Below are 20,349 nucleotides of genomic sequence, written 5' to 3'. Positions count from 1 at the left end.
TCAATGACTCAGCTATCTCTCGTCTTACTTTGTAGTACACAACAGGGATTTGTTTCTCGGAGAATATAGAATTCCTATTCTTGCTAGGGGTACCGGTGGAGCTAGCCACTGACTGTAGCCATAGCTGAATCCGAGGGGGAGGCAGACGTCTCCACACAAACACCATGTAGCCTCTTCAGGTGACAACCTAAATTAGCCGTGCTGCCTGTGTACTTTATAACAGTACGATATATCTTGCCAATGCATGGGTTGATAACATTCGCCCAAACACGCCTCTAACTCGCGCGAAACTTGGCCGAGAGACGAGAATCAGCCACTGACAGCAGTAGAGATGAGAGCGCGCTTAAGAAACAGAGAGGAGGAATCTATCTAACTATAAAATTATTGGAGAAAAAAAAGTATTGTGACTTCGTCAACCACCAACATTTTCGTCTCGTTAACGAAAGTTATAATATATTTAGTCATAGTTTTTATTTTCAAAGATCCGTTTTCGTCACGTCTTAGTCTCGTTTTAGTCATGAGAAAAAGGTCGTTAACGAACATTTTTCGTCATAGTTTTCGTTGACGAAATTAACACTGCTTCCAATGAATACATTATTGATAAAAAGGGTTTGTGTTTTTCAGTTATTTGAAAGTGGTTTGGATTTTTGAAATCCGACAAAGAGCAGAGCAATGTTCAGTGCAAATTCTGATGTAAACAGGTGGCTACCTAGTCTGGTAATATGACAAACCTTTTTTTACCACCTGGAGCAAAAACAGTCATTGGAACATGCAGAAAGTGTGAGTTTGCGCCAAGGTATTAATAAAAAGCTTAATTTACTTGACCCCAGGTACGTGTTCCCCACAAACATTTCTCTCACACCGCGCTGCCTAAACTTTATGCCGAGTGTAGGGAAAAAGTTGAGGAAGAGACTTATTTTACTACTACTACGGATCTGTGGTCTATCGTCTTAATGATCGTTATCGAATGGAAATATAAATATCTACATCGATAATTCTTTACCCATATCGCCCAGCCCTACCTACATTCATGTCAAACTTCTCCAGAGCAACTGCACAAGCTCTGATGACGACACAGCTATTTCAAGATTGGCCAGACTCACACTTATTGACCTTATTCTGACACCTTCAGTTTCAATATTGCTCAAATCCGGACCAAACAGTACAATCAAATACAAATATTTGCCTTTATTGACAGACTGCAATACTATTGTTGAAGAAAGTGTTTTAGTCTGTCTCTTCACTAATTGACTTATTTAAATGTAGTTCTGGTTCTATTATCAATGTGCAGATTGGAGAGTTTTACAGCCCAAAACATAAAAGTACAAATGTTTGTGCACTGGTTTGTGCAAGTTCTCGTGTGGAAAAAAATGAATTTCTATCACGACCAGCACTTGATTAGCCATGATGAATTCAAGGGCGAAAATCTCATAACTTTGACAGTTACATGACATTTTCTCAAGAGCAATTTCTGAGGGGGACACACCAAAAGCAGTGCTGTAACACATTGCCTACTTTAGTTTGCAAACGTCAGCTAGCTAGCTAACATAAAGAGTAACCTGTCATCAATGCTCCCTCAAATAGTTTTCCGCACTGAGCAAATAGAAATCTGTCTGAGCGCAAAGCTCAGTACTGTGAGCAATTTGTGACCTGTTCTCTGCTGCAGCCGATCAGTAGGCTATATAGAACGGCCTTAGCCATAAAGCAGGGGATGGGTGATATGGACAAAATTAATATACTGATAATAATTACAGCAATATCTCATACAATTTGTTAGCGAAAACAGTCTTGTAATTGACCTAATTTGGCTCCTGAAACTTAAGGTACAGCACAAGCATCTTATGCACTGTGACGTCGGTACTTTCATACACAATCAACGTGTGGACAAAGGCAAATAATATCAGAAAGCTTTACCAGCCTACCATCGCTTGTGTCCGTTTGAACTATTTCATCAAGCCATTCGTGTTTAAATGTAAAACTGGCCTTTTTTGAGCACCTGTAAAGGTAACGTTCCTGATTTTCGTTTAGTCATTGCCGCGTTGCTAGTCAAAGCTTGAGCTGAGCGCGAAATTGAAGTTAGATAGAATGTTCAAATGTAACATTATCATTGTAATTGTATTGTAATTGGCTGAGTAGCCTAGAGTGACACTGAAATGTATGAAGTGGGCTTTGCCGCATTTGGCCGATCAACTGAACATGAGTTTTTCTAAAATAATAATAAAAAAATACTGATTTTATTTTGTGCGCCGTCTGAAAATGTTTGTGCACGGGTCCTTCAGCTGGTCTGCGTGGCCGTGCATAGGCGCAGCCTAGAGGGAACATTGCCTGTCATTCGCAACAAAAATGAAGACTAGTGAGGATAAGAAATATGTTTTTATTGTATTGAGTGGCCATTTTATTTTATAAAGTGCTACAAGTAAAGACATTTCTAACATATTGATAGGGAGGTTATCTGAAGAAAGGCAGGCCGAAGGAATTACGACAACGGAAAGGAATTTGACTTTGTTTGATCCGGGTACTCGAATAATAAAGTTCAAGACAAACTGATGGCATGAGTGAAAACTCTGTCTCTCCGCCATGCTTAAATACATGAGTTGGACAGTACAGATATAGAATGCACAGAATTGCTTCGTTAACGGGTCTTCAGTGGTCAGTACACTGATTCACTAGAGTATTCAGCAGCTGAGGTGGTCGTTAATTACGTTGAAGTCCCAGTTCGTACATGATTTGCCTCACAGTGTCCTAACTGTCTGGGCTGTGTGCTATATTCTGCTCAGAGAGAGGCCTCGCTGCAGGACCTCTTGACCTGGAAGATACTTACAGTACAGTTCCTTCCTCTTTCTATATTTGTAAATCAATTTTAAGTGATTTGCATCATGTGCAGGATGGTAATCCTTCAGGACCTTGAAGTGGAACTGTCCAGTAGGGAAACAATTCTTCTGTTGATTGAGGTAATATGGAGCACGCATAGCAAGAATTAGTTTCCGCACCCTACTTTTAAGAGAACTGTACCATAAATTAGATGTGAAAGGATGATACCTATTCACTGGCATATCCTCATCTGTATATTTTACTTAGTCATTTTCTTTAAAGATCCAAGATAGTTCATTAGGTGAAATTTCTGGCCATGCAGTGGGAATTAGAACTTTCCCAAATACTGTACTAGGTGGTATCCAATAAGGAGCACATCTACCTCTCCAATAAAGTGGAAGATAAGTGTAAATGTTGTCATCACAAAGCCAAATCATGAGATCAGTAGCTGGCCACGGAAAAAGTGTTCCCATGAAGTCCCTCTTATCTGGACAACACTGAGTAAAACCCATCTGATGCACTGTTTTAACGCCCTGTGTATATCTTAGACAAGTTACAGGTGCCTTCATTCGCGTAGCTTTAATAATAACTATTGGTTGAATGTTGTCATTTACATCCAAATCTCGTTGAACTAGAAACTTAGGAGTCAATTTTGTCCAGAATGCATTACAGTAATCGTCTGTGACTGTGCTGGGCTTTGAAAACATAAGGGGTTGGCTCATTATTGACAGTTCTTCACCTTCAAGTGATTCGTAGTCTGCATTAATTGATAGCATACTGTCCGTCATGATAATGTATTCCACCTTCTGAACATAGAATGGTTTCCTCCCTGTTGTCATTAACGGGTAGCTTAAGCAAATCATGTCTGATTCATTCAAAGGAATAAGATTCTGTACTTCAACTCCAAGAATACTCGTAGGTGTTGGAACGTTACGACGTACATGTGTATGAACATGCTGATCAGAGTTAGAATGTTCAGTTAATACTTCTTTAAACACTATCCCTGTCTTGGTATCATTCCATGAAACATCATCCAAATTAGTAGGGTGTTCAAGCATGACCGCATAATTGACCGTAATCAACGCTAGGAGAGAGATGATGCTCCGCACGACCACAACTTTGGTTTGGGTTCTATGTGGAGTATCCCTCATTCTTTTTTCTGGTCTCATGGTCTTTCCCACGATTCAGTATCACTGCCAATGTCTTCACTTCTATATATCATTTTGTTTTTTCCATGATTTAAATAACCATGTCACCAGGAGATGATAATCCCATACAAGCACTGAGTAAGTGCATTGAACAAATAAACGATTGGCTGTGCTAGAATATTGAAGTCATTGTTTTCTGAAGTGAGCTCTCAGTTAAAAATTTTTTTAAATACAAATCTTGATGTACTCATGGATTTATCTCCGAATTTCAATAGCCACTTTAAGATCATTACAAACCTCAGCCTACTATCATTTGAAGAATATATAAAGCAAAGATCTGGAAAAACTTCATCCATGCATGTCTTTAGTTGACATGACTACTGTAATGGTGTCTTTACAGGTCTCTCAAACAGCTCTGACAGCTCGGTAACAGCTTATTCCTCACTAAGACCAAAAAAGTAGATCACATCACTCCAGTTCTGAGGTCTGTACACTGGCTTCCTGTTTGTCATATAATTTATTTTAAAATACCTAGATATAGGTAGTCTACTCACCGTGTTGGCCAGCTCCAGGTAGTTTCCACCTAGTGGGGCAACACTTGCACTGGTCTGGGCCAGGAGCTTGTGGAGGGCGGCTTGCTGTTCCAAAACAGTTCCAGGCTGCTCCAGACGTTTCTTGAGGTGCACTGACTGATGCCGGAGTTGCTGGTTGTGGATATCTGGACTCTGGAGGTCTCTGGCACCTGAGTCATACTCCCAACTCTCCCGTACTCCTAAAAACACACCAACAGTCGCATGTGAGTCCTAAATAAACATAAGGTTCAACATACTAAAACAGTTTAGTGCTGAACTACTCTACACATATAGAGCAGGTTGCTAGGCCATTTTCTTTTTTGTTTATAAATGGAGCATGTTGGCGGCTAGGTGTACACATTGTTGGCAGTCATGTCTGCTTTGGCTTATTTAATTAGATCAGTTCCCAACCTGTTTTCCTTGGAGCCCCCTACTTTGACCCAAGAAAAGCAGAGCCCCCCTGACCCCCCCCCCCCCCCCCCCCCCCCCCCCCCCCCCCCCCCCAATACACACACACACAACTAAAATCCTGACGTGGGACCTGTACTATGAATCAAGATTTGGCGTTAACAAGGTAACTTCAGGTTCAACCCAGGGTTTTCTGTATCACAACGGTGGATCACTTGTTACCGGGGCAGATCGCAATGGTAACACATGTTGAACGCCTAACCTGGTCAGGAGCAGGTTAAGTTGGAGATCAGAGATCAACTGGTAAAGCACCGCCCACTGACCCATTCATTCTTGATGATAATGGCGTTACCGTTCTTAGAAGATCCTGTGGAGTTTGGTGCGCAGATAGTGAGAGGTGCGTTTAGTTCAAATTCAAGTCTTTTATTTGTCAGGTACACAGAACAACAAAAGGTTAGACTGGGCACTGAAATTCTTAAGACAAGACAACGCAAGCACCTGGCATAACATAACATACAAGTACACAGAACATAATTTACATCTATGCTGAGCTTAAATAAGTGAAACTTCCTAAATATACAGATAGCAATAAATAATCGACTATACTAACCCTAATACTAAAACTTCCTAAATTACATGATAACAATAAATAATACACTATACTAACCCTAAATGCACATAAAACCTATTTCAACCCTATAACCCAGGGGTGTCAAACTCATTTTCACCGAGGGCCACATCGGCATTATGGTTGCCCTCAAAGGGCCAGTTGTAACTACGATGTAACGTCAGTCACGATGTACAAAACTGTGTTTTAGTAGTAGCTATTGTGAACATAGGGCCTATTCTGCTGGAATTGCATTCCGCGTTTTAATTCTTGGACAATCTGCTGTTTTTCTTGGAGGATACATTTGGCATATTTAGGGGCCAAGCAGCAGCGAAGCTGCTGTGGCACCTATTGTAGAATGTCAGTGTAACTAAGTTTAGTGTCATTCATGTACTACCTTTTTCTCATATTCCAGTTTTTCTATCTCCAGCCTTGTTTATTTTTTTTTAAATTAAAATCCTCTTATACTCTATATCGAGCCTCTTATACTCTATATTGAGCCTCTTATACTCTATATCGAGCCTCTTATACTCTATATCGAGCTCCAGGGTTCTTTTATACAGGGCCCTCATATTGTCTGCTCCAACCTGAAACAAATGAATAACATTGTCCCTTTGCAAGGCACACTTGGAGAAAGTTGAAGGTGTCCATTTGACTACTGTGTTTCAAGGTTCATTGCTTATACCTCATGTCTCTGTCTTGGCCTTGAAGTGGAGGCCCTAGGCTAAGAGGGAGGAAGAAGTTCCTCTTCCTGCTGAGTTTAACACCATAGCAATTTAATCAATTGAGTCATATTTGAAATGAGTACTTTAAGGACTTGTGTCTCATGTTCAGACCACCACCATAAGCAAGTCATTAGTCATCTGTCTAGCAAGTAAATCATAGTTTTCCAACATTATTACAGAAAATGCCCGAAATTCCAGAGTTCTGTTTTCCACCATTGACCAGCTGCTAAACACTGTCCCTGCCCCACCTCCATCTCAGCAGTTAAATGTGAAGAGCTTTCTTTGTTCTTCAAGAGCAAAATAACTTAGATCAGAGCTAGTATCATTACTAGTGGCAGTGAAACTGATAGCAGTAGATCCTGCAACATAACCATGAGCACATTTACGTGCACTAAGTGAACTTTCCAAAATCGTCAGCGAATGTAAATCCACAACCTCAGATATTGATCTTATACCCACAACATTCTTTAAGCGAGTGTTTACTGTTGTCTCAGGTCCGGTGCTAGAGACTATATAGACATCCATTAGAACTGGCGTCTTCCCAGATGCCTTCAAAACAGCTGTTGTAAAGCCCCTTTTAAAGAAACCCAAATTGGATAACAGTATACTTGCAAATTACAGACCAATATCAAACCATCCATTTATTAGTAAAGTACTTGAAAAGATAGTATTAGTCCAATTAAATTATTTTCCTGAAGAAAATAACATCCTGGAAGTCTCGCAGTCAGGTTTCAGGTTATTTCACAGTACTGAAACTGCTCTCACCAAAATAATTAGCGACCTCAGACTAAATTCTGATGCAATTAAGTCTCTATCCTTATCCTTTTAGATCTCAGTGCAGCATTTGATACCATTGATCACAACATCCTAATCAATAGACTGGAAAAGCTTATTGGGTTCACGGATAGTGTATTGAACTGGATGAAATCATACATCAGAGGAAGTTTTATGTTAGTTTAGGAGACCATAGGTCCAAGAAACATGAGAACTGCTGCAGGGTTGCTCAAGGAAGCTGCTTAGGTCCATTACTCTTTTCTCTTTATGTTACCACTCGGTGACATAATCAGAGAACATAACATAGATTTCCATAGCTATGCTGATGACACACAACTATATATATCCACTGAACCCAACGATGCAACAGCCATAAATTCCATTACCAACTGCTTGTTGGCAATAAACAAATGGATGAATGATAACTTTCTTAAATTAAATGAAGACAAAACAGATGTCCTACTATGAGGCCCCAAATCCATGCTAACTAAGAATGTAGGAGGTTTAACCCTGTCTTAAACCAGAGGTGGCGAGTCTTGGTGTAATCCTGGATTCAGATTAAAATTTCAACTCTCACATTAATAAAGTGACCAAAAAAGCTTTCTTTCATCTAAGGGAATATAGCGAAGGTACGACCATTCATAAACCAAAATGATGCAGAGAAGTTAATTCATGCTTTTATATCCAGCCGGCTGGACTACTTTAACGCACTTTTCGCTAGTCTTCCCAAGAAAACCACTGAAAGACTACAGCTCATTCAAAATTCTGTAGCTAGATTTTTTAACCAAAACTAAAAGGAGAGAACACATTAGTCCTGTCCTAGCTAACGGACAAGGACCTAGCTACATTTTGAACTCTCTTATAAACTACACACCGGCTAGAACACTGCGATCATCAAATGCAGGCCTATTAGAGGTCACCAGAAGCAGTCATAAGAAGATTGGTGATGTGGCCTTGTCAATTACACCCCAAAACTATGGAACAAATTACTATTACTAATATTATGAATATTAGGGAAGCAAACAGGCTAGACATTTTCAAAAGACAGCTTAAAACCTATCTTTTTACCAAAGCATTTAACTAATTTTATCCCGAAGGGTTTTACTACTTTTATTATTGTTTTATTCGTTTTTTGTATTCGAGAGACCGCAGATAGATTGCGGCTACAGGGTTTCCCGCAGAAAATGTGTTAGTCAAGGTGGTAGGGTGAGATTTGCTGATAGACGAGGGGGGGGGGTTCTCCTCCAAAAACAAAGTTCTGTAGAGAAGGGAGACTGCCTTTGAATGAAAGGGAGAAAACTGGCGGAGAAAAAACGTTCTTATTAATTTTATTTTATTGACGACGTAGTCAATCCGGCAGGCATGTGTTGTTAAGGCCTTAACTGCGAAGTGCTGCGGGAAACCCTGGGCTAGTCTGGGTTGTTATACGTTTTGGAAACTGCAAAGGCAGCTCGCGTCTAAGACGGACTCGCGACACCGCAAAGACTGCGGCTTATGTGCTTTTGATTCCCGAAAAAACTGCAGTTTGTATTTTGTTTTGTTACATTTAAATCTTTTATTTAATTGTATTACTTTTATCACTGTTTTATTATTGATTTTATGTAAAGCACATTGAGCTGCAATTCTTGTATGAAATGTGCTATATAAATAAAGTCTTATTATTATTATTACAGACACTTCAATCGCAGCCACACGTTCACACCCTCTCACCATCTGTGTTGCATGTGGTAGAAAAAAAAAAAAGGTGTACCCTTAAAATGCTCTCTGAGCAGGCAGACACAGTTTCCTGATCATCTAGGACCTCCACTTGGGAAAGTAAATGGCATATTTGATCAATATTCAGCAACCACATATGGCACACATACTGACGTATGACTATTAGTTTCACTGTTACCTCTGTATGGCACAGTGGGACGACAGTGGGTGGTGGCAGCAACACCACTCCATTTCCTGTCACTGCAGAGAACAGTAATACATTTTGATAGCTGGAGAGGGCCAGCTACTCAGCAGGAGTGAAGTCCTGTGGAGGAGGGAAAATATGTGCAAGTATTGCCTACTGCTACTTACCAGTCTGAATTATGTTTTTATACTCGTTATGGAATGCACAAAGTGTAATTACCTTGTGCCTGGGCAGTGATATCAATAAATCATGTGGCTCACGCATTTACATTTACATTTATTAATTTAGCAGAAACTTTTATCCAAAGCGACTTCCAAGAGAGAGCTTTACAAAGTGCATAGGTCACTGATAATAACAAGATAGCCAAAACATGCAAGTAGCCAAAACATGAAGGACATATTGTGAACAACCAAAATAAGTGCCAAAGGGAAGACCCACAAGAGCATGTAGTTAAACAAGTTAAAATTAAACAACATGAACCGCTATAAGTGCAAGTGTATCTATGGAAAAACAAGCAACATTAAAAACAATATATCACAGCAAGTACAAACATTTTACTCAGTTACCACTAACCACAAGAGCAACAAGTCTCTAAGCAAGAGTCTTTGTGATCCTTGAGGAAACTAACAATCGGGTCAAGCTAACCATTCCTAAGTACCGTTGTACTCCCGGAACAAGTGCGTCTTGAGCCTTTTCTTGAAAGTGGAGAGACAGACTTGATGTAGTCGGGTGCAGTCCCGTTCACTGCTCGGAAGGTCAGTACCAGGGTATTGAATCTAATACGGGCGTTGATGGGTAACCAGTGGAGGGAGATGAGGAGCTGGGTAACGTGGGAGCGTCTGGGTAGATTGTAGACCAGGCGGGCCGCTGCGTTCTGAATCCTCTGAAGAGGGCGCATGGTCTCCCAGCAAGTTGCGCATGCTGGGAGACCAGCAAGCAGCGAGTTGCAGTAGTCCAACTTGGAGAGGACAAGTGCTTGGACTAGCACCTGGGTGGAGTGCTCAGACAGGTATCTCCTGATCTTCCGGATGTTGTAGAGGGTGAATCTACACGACCAGGAGACTGCAGCAATGTGGGCCGTGAGGGTGAGCTTGTCATCCATGGTCACCCCGAGGTTCCTGGCAGAGGATGAAGGGGTCACCGTCGCAGATCCCAGGGTGATTGAGAGATCATGGGAAATGGAGGGTTTAGCCAGGATGATGAGAAGTTCTGATTTGGCGAGGTTCAGCTGGAGGTGGTGCTCAGTCATCCAGGCGGAGATGAATCTGTGAGGCAAGCCTCGATCCTAGCTGAGATCCCCGGATCGGTCGGGGGGAACGACGGGTACAGCTGCGTGTCGTCAGCGTAGCAGTAGTAGGAGAAGCCATGGGAGGTGATGATTGGTCCAAGTGAGGTGGTGTACAGAGAGAAGAGGAGGGGTCCAAGGACGAAGCCCTGTGGGACACCAGTGGAGAGCTGGCGAGGGTCTGACAGTTTGCCTCCCCAGGAGACCTGGTAGGATCTTCCCGACAGGTAGGATGAGATCCACTGGAGAGCAGTGCCAGTGATGCCCATCGCAGAAAGTCTGGAAAACAGGATCTGGTGGTTAACCGTATCAAATGCTACAGAAAGGTCCAGCAGAATGATGACAGATGACCTGGAAGCCGCACTGGCAGACTGGAGGGCAGGGGTGACTGACAGGAGGGCAGTCTCTGGAGTGGCCAGTCTTGAAGCCCAATTGGTTGGGGTCAAGCAGGTTGTTCTGAGAGAGAAAGTTTGACAGTTGGTTAAATACAGCACGTTCAATTGTTTTTTAAAAGAAGGGTAACAGTGATACCTGTCTGTAGTTCTGGAGGACGGTAGGGTTAAGGGAGGGTTTTTTGAGTAGATGGGTAACTCTGGCCTGTTTGAAGGCAGAGGGAAAGGTGCCGGAGGTAAGAGAGGAGTTTAAGACATGGAGAAGAAAGGTTATGATGGAGGGGGAGATGGTTTGAAAGAGAGGGGAGGGGATAGGATCAAGGGGACAGGAGGTGGGGCGATGAGAGAGAATTAGGTCAGAGATCTCTGCCTCGGACAAGGGAGAGAAAGAGTTTGTGATATTTAGTTGGGTCAGTCATGGAGGGTGAGAGGGTAGGAAAGGTGGGTTTAGGGAACCGACTGCTAATGTCTGCGACTTTTTTCTCAAAGAAGGAGGATAAGTCGTCTGCTGTTAGGGTGGAGGGAGGGGGTAGGGGAGGTGGGTTAAGAAGGGTGGAGAAGGTAGAAAAACGTTTGTGGGGGTTTGCAGCAGAGTTCATTTTATTCAGAAAGTAGAGGGTTTTAGCACCAGTTATGTGAGAAGAGAAGGATTTAAGGAGGGAGTGACACTTATCAAGGTCCAGACCGTCTTTGGACTTGCGCCACTCGTGCAAGCCTGGTTGACAGGGGACAGAGAGAGTCAAGTGATGCAGTTAAAGTGGTTAACAAGGTGTTGGTGGCAGTGTTAGTGGGGTGGGACGAGAACTCGTCAATGGGAGGGAGGGAGGATGTTACAATAGAGGAGAAATGGGAGGGGGATAGGGAGTGGAGGTTGTGCCGGAAAGTTACGAGGGGAGGGGAGGTAGGAGGAGTTGGAGGGAGAGAGACAGAGAATTGGATAAAGTAGTGATCAGAAATGTGCAGTGGGGTTACAGAGGTTAAGTCAGTGATACAGTTAAGTGTCAGGATGAGGTCTAGCTGTTTGCCTGCCTTGTGGGTCGCCGGTGTGCTCAGCAGCGTCGATGGAGGTCAGGAGAGACAAGAAGTCGACGGCCTGCGTTCCTTGGAGGTGGATGTTGAAGTCCCCAAGGACTATCAGGGGGGTTCCATCATCTGGGAGGACACTGAGGAGCATGTCCAGCTCCTCCACAAAGTCGGCTAGCGGTCCTGGTGGGCGATAAAGAACAGTTAAGCATGCTTTGATAGGATCAGTTAGCATCACATAATGGTGTTCAAATGATTTGGCAGTAACAGAGAGTGGTGTGGATGTGTATTTAATATGTGGGGAAAGAAGCAAACCTGTCCCACCACTCCGCCCGGTTGAGCGGGGTGAGTGAGTGAAGGAGTGGTTGACGGAGAGAGCAGCTGGAGTTGCAGTGTTCTCTGGGCGGATCCATGTCTCTGTCAGCGCAAGGGTATGAAGAGAAGCATGAGATGCAAACGCCGGGATGAAGTCTGCCTTGTTCACAGCAGACTGGCAGTTCCAGAGCCCTAAAGAAAGAGAGAGGGCAGGTGGAGAAGATCTGGATAGGTAGTGAAGGTTAGAAGTAGACAGTATATACTTTGTGACATATCTACGTCTACGGGTAGTGTAATGAACAGGAATGCTCAGGAAACATGCTAGCTAGGAATATGTTCTAGGTAGAGTAGAATATAAATAGGGTGATACTTATCAGAAGAGGTGATCCGGCCCCGTCGTCCTTCCTCGGTGGACTCCCGCAGGTAGACTCCCTTGTCTTTGTTTGACCGCAGGTGGATTCCCTTGTCTTTGTTCGACCGCAGGTAGACTCCCTTGTCTTTGTTCGCGAGTATCCCGAGTTCCCGAGTCTTCGTGCACCGAGGCTGCCAGACGAGGCTGCCTCTGTAGTGCTAGCCGCCTTAAATATGCTGATGCGCAGATACAACCCCCCAAATTACTGTCAAACAAAAGGCGCCGAGTACCCCGACTACCCTGAAACCGAAAATGACTCACTAGCTAGCTACTCTTCGACCAGTGTAAACTAGTTATCTAACTGCTATCTAACTGCTGTCCCATAAACTCTTCCGATGAGACTAGGGTTTGGCTAAACTCAATATTAAACAACAGCCTTGATCACTCGCAGTCAATGCGGCGGTCTCGATGTTCACTTCAGCAGGATGCTATACGCTCTCCAGCATACAGCGTCTGCTATTTTTTGACAGCTTGGCAACTTTGTTGCTTTTTGGCTGTACTATATGTCTGTATTCCTGATATATTTGTATTACAATATTTCACACAGGAGGAGTAGACACATTTAAGATTATTGTCTGCTCCTTCTGCGTGAAATATGCGTCTCTTGTTTTGTCCATGTATGCGATGGGTCATACGGTGCAAACACCGCCCCTTTTATGTGAACCCACGCGTCTCTAGATGGGAAATATCTGGGTTGAGTTAGACCGTTGATAACCACCGTTGTGATTCCGCTTTTCGTGATTGCGGTTGTTCGGGTTCGTGAAATCGGCTAACTGAAATTAATCCAGAGCATGTTGATCTTGATTTGTAGTACAGGCCCCTGCACCAATAGTCTCCTACCGTGGTAAATTTAGTTGGAAGTTCGATATTCAACATATATTCGGACACCCAGTATTTTGCTAATTTAGCCGCGGTTTAGCGACGCTATGACCGGCCAATTAGCCTATGCTTTTGGCTGCCTAAACAACGCGTAAGTTTAGGGACCATCAACAAATTACACATTTCAAAAGTCAATAACTTTTCAAAAACATGAACTAGGAACATAAAAATGATGTTTAACTGTTCAAAATGTATGCATACACATTTCACAGCCTTTATTTTGTTTATTTTCAATCAGGTTGTAATTCAAAATGTATCTTCTAACTGCAATAGCTTTTTTGGTCATGTGATGTAGGGATGTCACGAGAACCGAAACCTTTCGATGCTAAAATAACCAAACACCGAAAATTTTTTGGAAGCACCGTAAGCACCGTGAGCGCCAATGCCAGATGTTAGCATCGGTGCTGCGCCTTATCTGGAACTGATGGGGGCAGTATTCAGGAGTGTTTCAGTCGACGTTTACATTCAGAAAACCAAGACGGCAACTGCAGCTGCAGCGATCGCCCCACCTCGACTTGTTTACAACAAAGGCACAAAAAGTCGTGCTTGGAAGTAGCCTACTTTGCGTTTGAGGCAGATGACCGTCGCGTTATAATTAATCCGCAGAAGCCACTATGCAGAAGATGCTACCGTGTTCTTCAGATCAAGGGAGGTAATACTTCCAATTTAGCTAAGCAACTGAAAGATCGTCATCCGGATTTGTTTAAAGAACTCAAGGTGAGCCGTTCAAGAAGAGGCGCAGCACCGATGCTAACATCTGGCATCATACAAGATAAATCAATGTTTGTTGTGGTCGTGGCGAAGTTCTGAATACATCCAAAGAATGCACTTTTTCTGTTTTTTAATCTGTCATACACGTTACACAATGTTTGAGATGGTGGGCACTAGTGTTACAATGGCTTATGTTATGTACGTAGTTTAGGTTAGCTATGCTGTAGTTTTAACGTTAGCCTATAGCCTACCTTGGTTAGAAGGTAAACTCATGTTCATCTGGTTATCTGAATGGCTTAATTGCACTGTATTATGTTGTTCTATGCTCTGTTGCACATGTGTTGTATGTCTTATGACATTTTGCTATTTTTCCAAATAATTTTATAATTAAGTTCATGTTTCAAATTCAAGTACATTGAATCTTAGAAAAAAAAAAAAATTTTTACCATGGTATCGAAATTTGCATCGAGAATCGTGTTATTTTACTGGTATCGGCACCGACTACTGAATTTTTGGTATCGTGACATCCCTAATGTGATGTATAAACCTCAAATCCATTTCAGTGTTCACTGACTATGCATACATGTTGCACAGCCTTTAGTTGTTTCATTTTTACCTCAAACTTTTTCGATTAATTTATTAGTATTTCAAACGTCAATAGCTTTTTGGTCATACGACTCATCATCCTCAAATCTATTTCAGAGTGTTCACTGACTATGCACACATGTTGCGCAGCCTTTAGTTTTTAACTAAAATTTCGGTAACACTTTAGATGAGCTCACCAAATTCATAATTTATAAACCAATTTGTTACCTATTAGTTAATGGTTTGTTCACCATTAGTTATTTATTGATTATACAAAATGTATCATTAGTAAAGCATCTGTTCACACAGTTAGGGTTAGGGTTCGGGTTTAGGGCTAGGGTTTAGGTTTAGGGTTTAAGTTTTGGTTAGGGTTTAGCTTTACTAATGCTTTACTAATGATACATTTTGTATGAACAACAAATAACTGATGGTGAACAAACCGTTAACTAATAAGTAACAGATTGGTTAATAAATTATGAATTTGGTGAGCTCATCTAAAGTGTTACCAAAATTTCTTCTATGAATTTTCTAGTATTTCAAACTTCAATAGCATTTTAGTCATGAGACCTATCATCCTCAAATCTAATTCAGCTAATGTAATGTGGAACTACTGTAAGATATTTGTGTTCTTTAGGGACAATCTGTAGCCCCGCCTTAGCTCTGAAACTGATTGGCGCCGCCACCTGTGTAGCCGAGCTGTGCCTGTGTGAGTCAGAGATAGCTAGCAGCAGCAGTAGCACTAAAGACGTAGCCTATACAACGCTAGTGCTAAATATGAATGTTCGTAGTGTAAGTATAGCGAAAAATAGCCTAAACTTTCCTAGACTTTTAGCTGCGGTACTAATGCTGAGGGCTCGCTGATATTGCTGTCTTACTAGAACGTGCATTTAGTCTAGCAGACGCTTTTATCTAGAGCGTAGTATCTTGTGTGCTGACGTTGTACACACCCAATAAATTCCAAATTTCCAGGCCTCTAGTTTCTACTCTGCCACGATCTTCTGTAGCTTCTCAGCTAGGTGAGTGCTTGTGTGCTGCTCATACAGGGGCCGTGTCTGTAGAAATGACGCTTTCATTTCCCACTCAGTCAATAAAATGAGCAGTCACCGTGAGGTAGCTTTCGGTAGCACGAGAAGTCCAACCATCAGTCGTTAGTGAAACGGAGGGTGCAGCTGACAACTCGCGCTCCATCAACGTCCTTGTTTTGTTGTATAGGGAAGGGACCAGGGCCGGCGTTGCTGCTACTGTATCCCTGCCTGTGTTTGCGCTGTTGCTCAGCTAGTAGCCTATCGTGTCAAGCGCATCATACATTTAGCTAAGACTTGCATGTACAGTAGTTAGTCTGGAGCCCTGCTTCTGCATTTTTGTTTTGCTTTTCCCCCCCATTGTACCGAACTCGTACCGAACCGTGATGTCTGAACCGCGGTACGAACCGAACCGTGACTTCAGTGTACCGTTCCAACCCTAATAGATGGATCTTTGAATATTTCAAACTTCAATAGCTTTTTGGTCATGTGACCTATCATACTCAAATCCATTTCAGAGTGTTCATTGACTATGCATACATGTTGCACAGCCTTTATTTTGTTCATTTTCATCTCACACTATTGTAGATGGATCTTTGAATATTTCAAACTTCAATAGCTTTTTGGTAATGTGACCTATCATACTCAAATCCATTTCAGAGTGTTCATTGACTATGCATACATGTTGCACAGCCTTTAGTTCTCATTTACACCTCTATCCTTATCCTTTAAGATCTCAGTGCTGCATTTGATACCATTGATCACAACATCCTAATCAATAGACTGGAAAAGCTTATTGGGTTCACGGATAGTGTATTGAACTGGATGAAATCATATATCACAGGAAGGAAGTTTTATGTTAGTTTAGGAGACCATAGGTCTAAGAAACATGAGAACTGCTACGGGGTTGCTCAAGGAAGCTGCCTAGGTCCATTACTTTTTTCTCTTTATATGTTACCACTCGGTGACATAATCAGAGAACATAACATGAATTTCCATAGCTATGCGAACGACACACAACTATATATATCCACTGATTCCAACGATGCAACGGCCATCAATTCCATTACCAGCTGCCTGTTGGCAATAAACAAATGGATGAATGATCATTTAATTTAAGAAAGTTAAGACAAAACTGAAGTCCTACTATGTGGCCCCAAATCCAAAAGAGAGATGCTTACTAAGAATCTAGGAAGTTTAACCCCCTGGCTTAAACCAAAGGTGACAAGTCTCGGTGTAATCCTGGACTCATTTGAATTTCTACTCCCACATTAATAAAGTGACCAAAACTGCTTTCTTTCACCTGAGGAATATAGCAAATGTACGACCATTCATAAACTGATGCAGAGAAGTTAATAATTCATGCTTTTATATCCAACCGGCTGGACTACTGTAACGCACTTTTCACTGGTCTTCCCAAGAAAACCACTTAAAGACTACAGCTCATTCAAAATTCTGCAGCTCGATTATTAACCAAAACTAAAATGAGAGAACACATTAGTCCTGTCCTAGCTACTTTACATTGGCTTCCTGTTACCTTCAGAATTGACTTTAAGGTCCTATTCCTCACATACAAAGCTCTACACTGACAAGGACCTAGCTACATTGCTAACTCCCTTATAAACTACACACCAGCTAGAACACTGCTATCATCAAATGCAGGCCTATTAGAGGTCACCAGAAGCAGTCATAAGAAGAGTGGTGATTTGGCATTTGTTAATTACGCCCCAAAACTATGGAACAAATTACCCATAAATATTAGGGAAGCAAACACACTAGCTATTTTAAAAGACAGCTTAAAACCTACCATTTTACCGAAGCATTTAACTAATTTTTATCTCAGAAGGGCCTTACAACTGGTAGTAGTTATATTATTGTTTTTATAGATTTGCTTTGTATTCCCGCAAAGATTGCACCTTGTGTTTGACTTGCACTATTGCTTATGTGTTACATTTTATCAATTTTGTTGAGTTATTGTATTTTGTTATTCTGTAGTTTTTATTATTATTATTATTATTATTTACTTTATTTTATTTTAAATGAGAAACCACAAAGACTGTGCAAGAGTGCATGTGTTTTGTTATATGGTTGGAAACTGCAAGTGCAGCTCGGATCCAAGACGGATTCGAGAGACCGCAGATAGAGTGCGGCTTGTCTGGGTTGTTATATGTTTTAGATCTATTACTTTTATCACTTGTATTATTGTTTTTGTTGATTTTAAGTAAAGCACCTTGAGCTGCAATTCCTGTATGAAATGTGCTATATAAATAAAGTCTTACTTACTTACCTCACACTATTTTCAGTGATCTTTCGGGGATTTCAAACTTCAATAGCTTTTTGGTCATGTGACCTATCATCCTTAAATCTATTTCAGAGTGTTCATTGAATATGCATACATGTTGTACAGCGTTTATTTTTCTTCATTTTCATTTTCTGCTTCCGGGAACCTTCTGATTACTAGCCCGATTCCCTAACTGCTCAGCCACCTGACTCCCCTAGTATTAGTATTAGTATTTCAAACTTCAATAGCTATTTGGTCATGTAACCCATCATCCTCAAATCAATTTCACAATGTTCATCGACTTTGCATACATGTTGCACAGCCTTGATTTTGTTCATTTTCATCTCACACTTTTTTCAGTAAATGTTCTAATATTCCGAACTTCAATAGCTTTTTGGATATCAATCCTCAAATCTAGTAATCATTGACTGTGCATACATGTTGCACATTCATTATTTTGTTCATTTTGTATGGCTGTACTCAGAGACTAAAACACCAATTGTCTGCTAACGACACTGCTTCTGTCTGGAGAGGGAGAGGGCAGATCACCAACTACAAGCCCAAAGCCCCGTTAACAACTCCCAACTGGCCAACGACCTGACAGAGTTCCACTGCAGATTTGAAAGACAATTGGACTGTCCTGAACTGCACCTCCCAACCAAAGAGGCCTCCCTACCACAGTGACGACTCTTTCCATACAGGAGGGAGAAGTTAACAGACTTTTCAAGAGGCAGAACACTGCAAAAAATGAAAATCGGTTCGAGTTAAATTGCCTTATATTCAGTATATTTACCTTGTCACACTCATTTTGGGGTTTATTTACTCATTAAGGATGGAGATATTTGACTTGTTTCAAGAAAAATCTTCTTGACTTACCTTACTTAGGTAATAAAACTAGTTTTAAGCAGATTTATCTCAAATGACCGTAGAAAAATTCTGTAGCCATATCGACAGCTATACCTTAAGCACATTTTACTTGTTTCTCGACGCACTAAAACTTGATTTAAGAATGGAGGCCAACTAACTAAGATAACATGTAAGAATTAAGGGCAAACAGAGAATGAGAGCCTTGCAAACTCTGTGGATTGCCTTTCTCCTGTGCACATAAACCTGCATCTGAGTAACCTGTGTAATTTCTATAACTTCACTGTGGTCTGCAAGAGATTTACAAATATTTTTGTAGTTTAATCTTGAAGCCAATTTCGTTAAAAACCTGTGTTTAGACTTGAATCTCATACTCATGTTAGGGGGCGCAGAGAATTTGTAAAGAGAAATGGACCATATAATGTTGCTTTGGTGTTACATTGTTGTCAGGGAAAAGCTGCCTAAATTGTTTAAGGTGATTCTCTATCATTTCTTCAAGTTTGTTTAAAGTTTCCCTAAATAGAATAGGAGCAAAAAGGATATGAGATATCTAAATTAAATCCCTGATGAACTGCACGTAAACATTGTCCTTGATAGCATTGAGAATATAAGGAAATATCTTCATAAGTATCAGCATCTGTCCAGAAGACTGTTTAAGTTTGTTGTCAAGTTCGTTCATTTTCCCAAAATGTATTCATTACAATTCCTTAAAATGAGCATAAGTCTATTAATTCCTAAATATATTAAACATAATCAATACAAATATACGATATTGTTTTAAATATGGCTAGCTGTGCAACAAGCAAGATTCAAAACTCAAATGAGATTGGTTTACATGCAATTTTCAGGAAGTGAAATAGTTGAGGTGGAAATGACGTCAGATTTCGCGCTTTCCCGACCGTTTCTCTTCTCCACCTTTTCACCTCACCACTGCGTCTCAGGATCGTGACTTTTGCTCTGTAACCGTAAACTACAGTCGTATGCAAAAGTTTGGGCACCCCTGATAATCTCCATTACTTTCATCTATAAATTGTTTGGCGTTTGGATGAGGAACGTCTTTGTCATATATATATACACATACGTCATGGACAGTGATATTCTAGCAGTGAAATAAGGTTTATTTGAAACAGAAAATATGCCATACGCATCATAAGAGAATTAGACACTTGCATAAATTTGGGCACCCCAACAGAAAAATCACATCAATATTAGGGATGTAATGATATTGACGATATCGTGCTATCGCGGTGGTAAACGTGTCTCGATATCGTCGTGGTTGGGTTACAATATTAAAAGGACAGGTGTCCGTCAAAAAGCAAGAGGAATAAACACAGTCCCGCGGAACAAATCATTGTTAACTACATAGACCATGATCCTTTGCGCTGCGTCGTCACAAGAACCATAGGACAAGCCAATAGGATTGCACGCTGTCCACACTAGCTCACAGCAAGCCAGCATGGCCGACAGCGATACTTGTAAGGATGAAAACAACAACGCCGAAGTTGAGATTGTGCCAACCCCTGCAGCTTTTAAATCAGATGTCTGGAAACATTTTGGTTTCGCCGTGTCAAAAAACGCAATGGCAATGTGAACATAAGCTAAATGATAGGTCAGTTTTTTTTTTTTTAAGGCTTT

General features: G+C 41.2%; 1 protein-coding gene across 3 annotated transcripts in view; it reads right to left on the bottom strand.

Annotated features, from left to right (window-relative positions):
- The window catches only part of mcc (MCC regulator of WNT signaling pathway), a 333,254-nt gene that overhangs the window by 285,935 nt on the left and 26,970 nt on the right, over window positions 1-20,349 (bottom strand). For all 3 annotated transcript variants that reach the window (XM_047045109.1, XM_047045107.1, XM_047045108.1), the window contains exon 3: window positions 4,514-4,731. In XM_047045109.1, coding sequence (XP_046901065.1) covers window positions 4,514-4,731 — 218 coding nt within the window. The remainder of the gene's footprint in view (window positions 1-4,513; window positions 4,732-20,349) is intronic.

This window comes from Hypomesus transpacificus, chromosome 22 (assembly GCF_021917145.1).
Source record: "Hypomesus transpacificus isolate Combined female chromosome 22, fHypTra1, whole genome shotgun sequence".
Taxonomy (NCBI): Eukaryota; Metazoa; Chordata; class Actinopteri; order Osmeriformes; family Osmeridae; genus Hypomesus; species Hypomesus transpacificus.
Note: the sequence above shows the minus strand (reverse complement) of the source record. Positions and strands in the feature narration are given on the sequence as shown.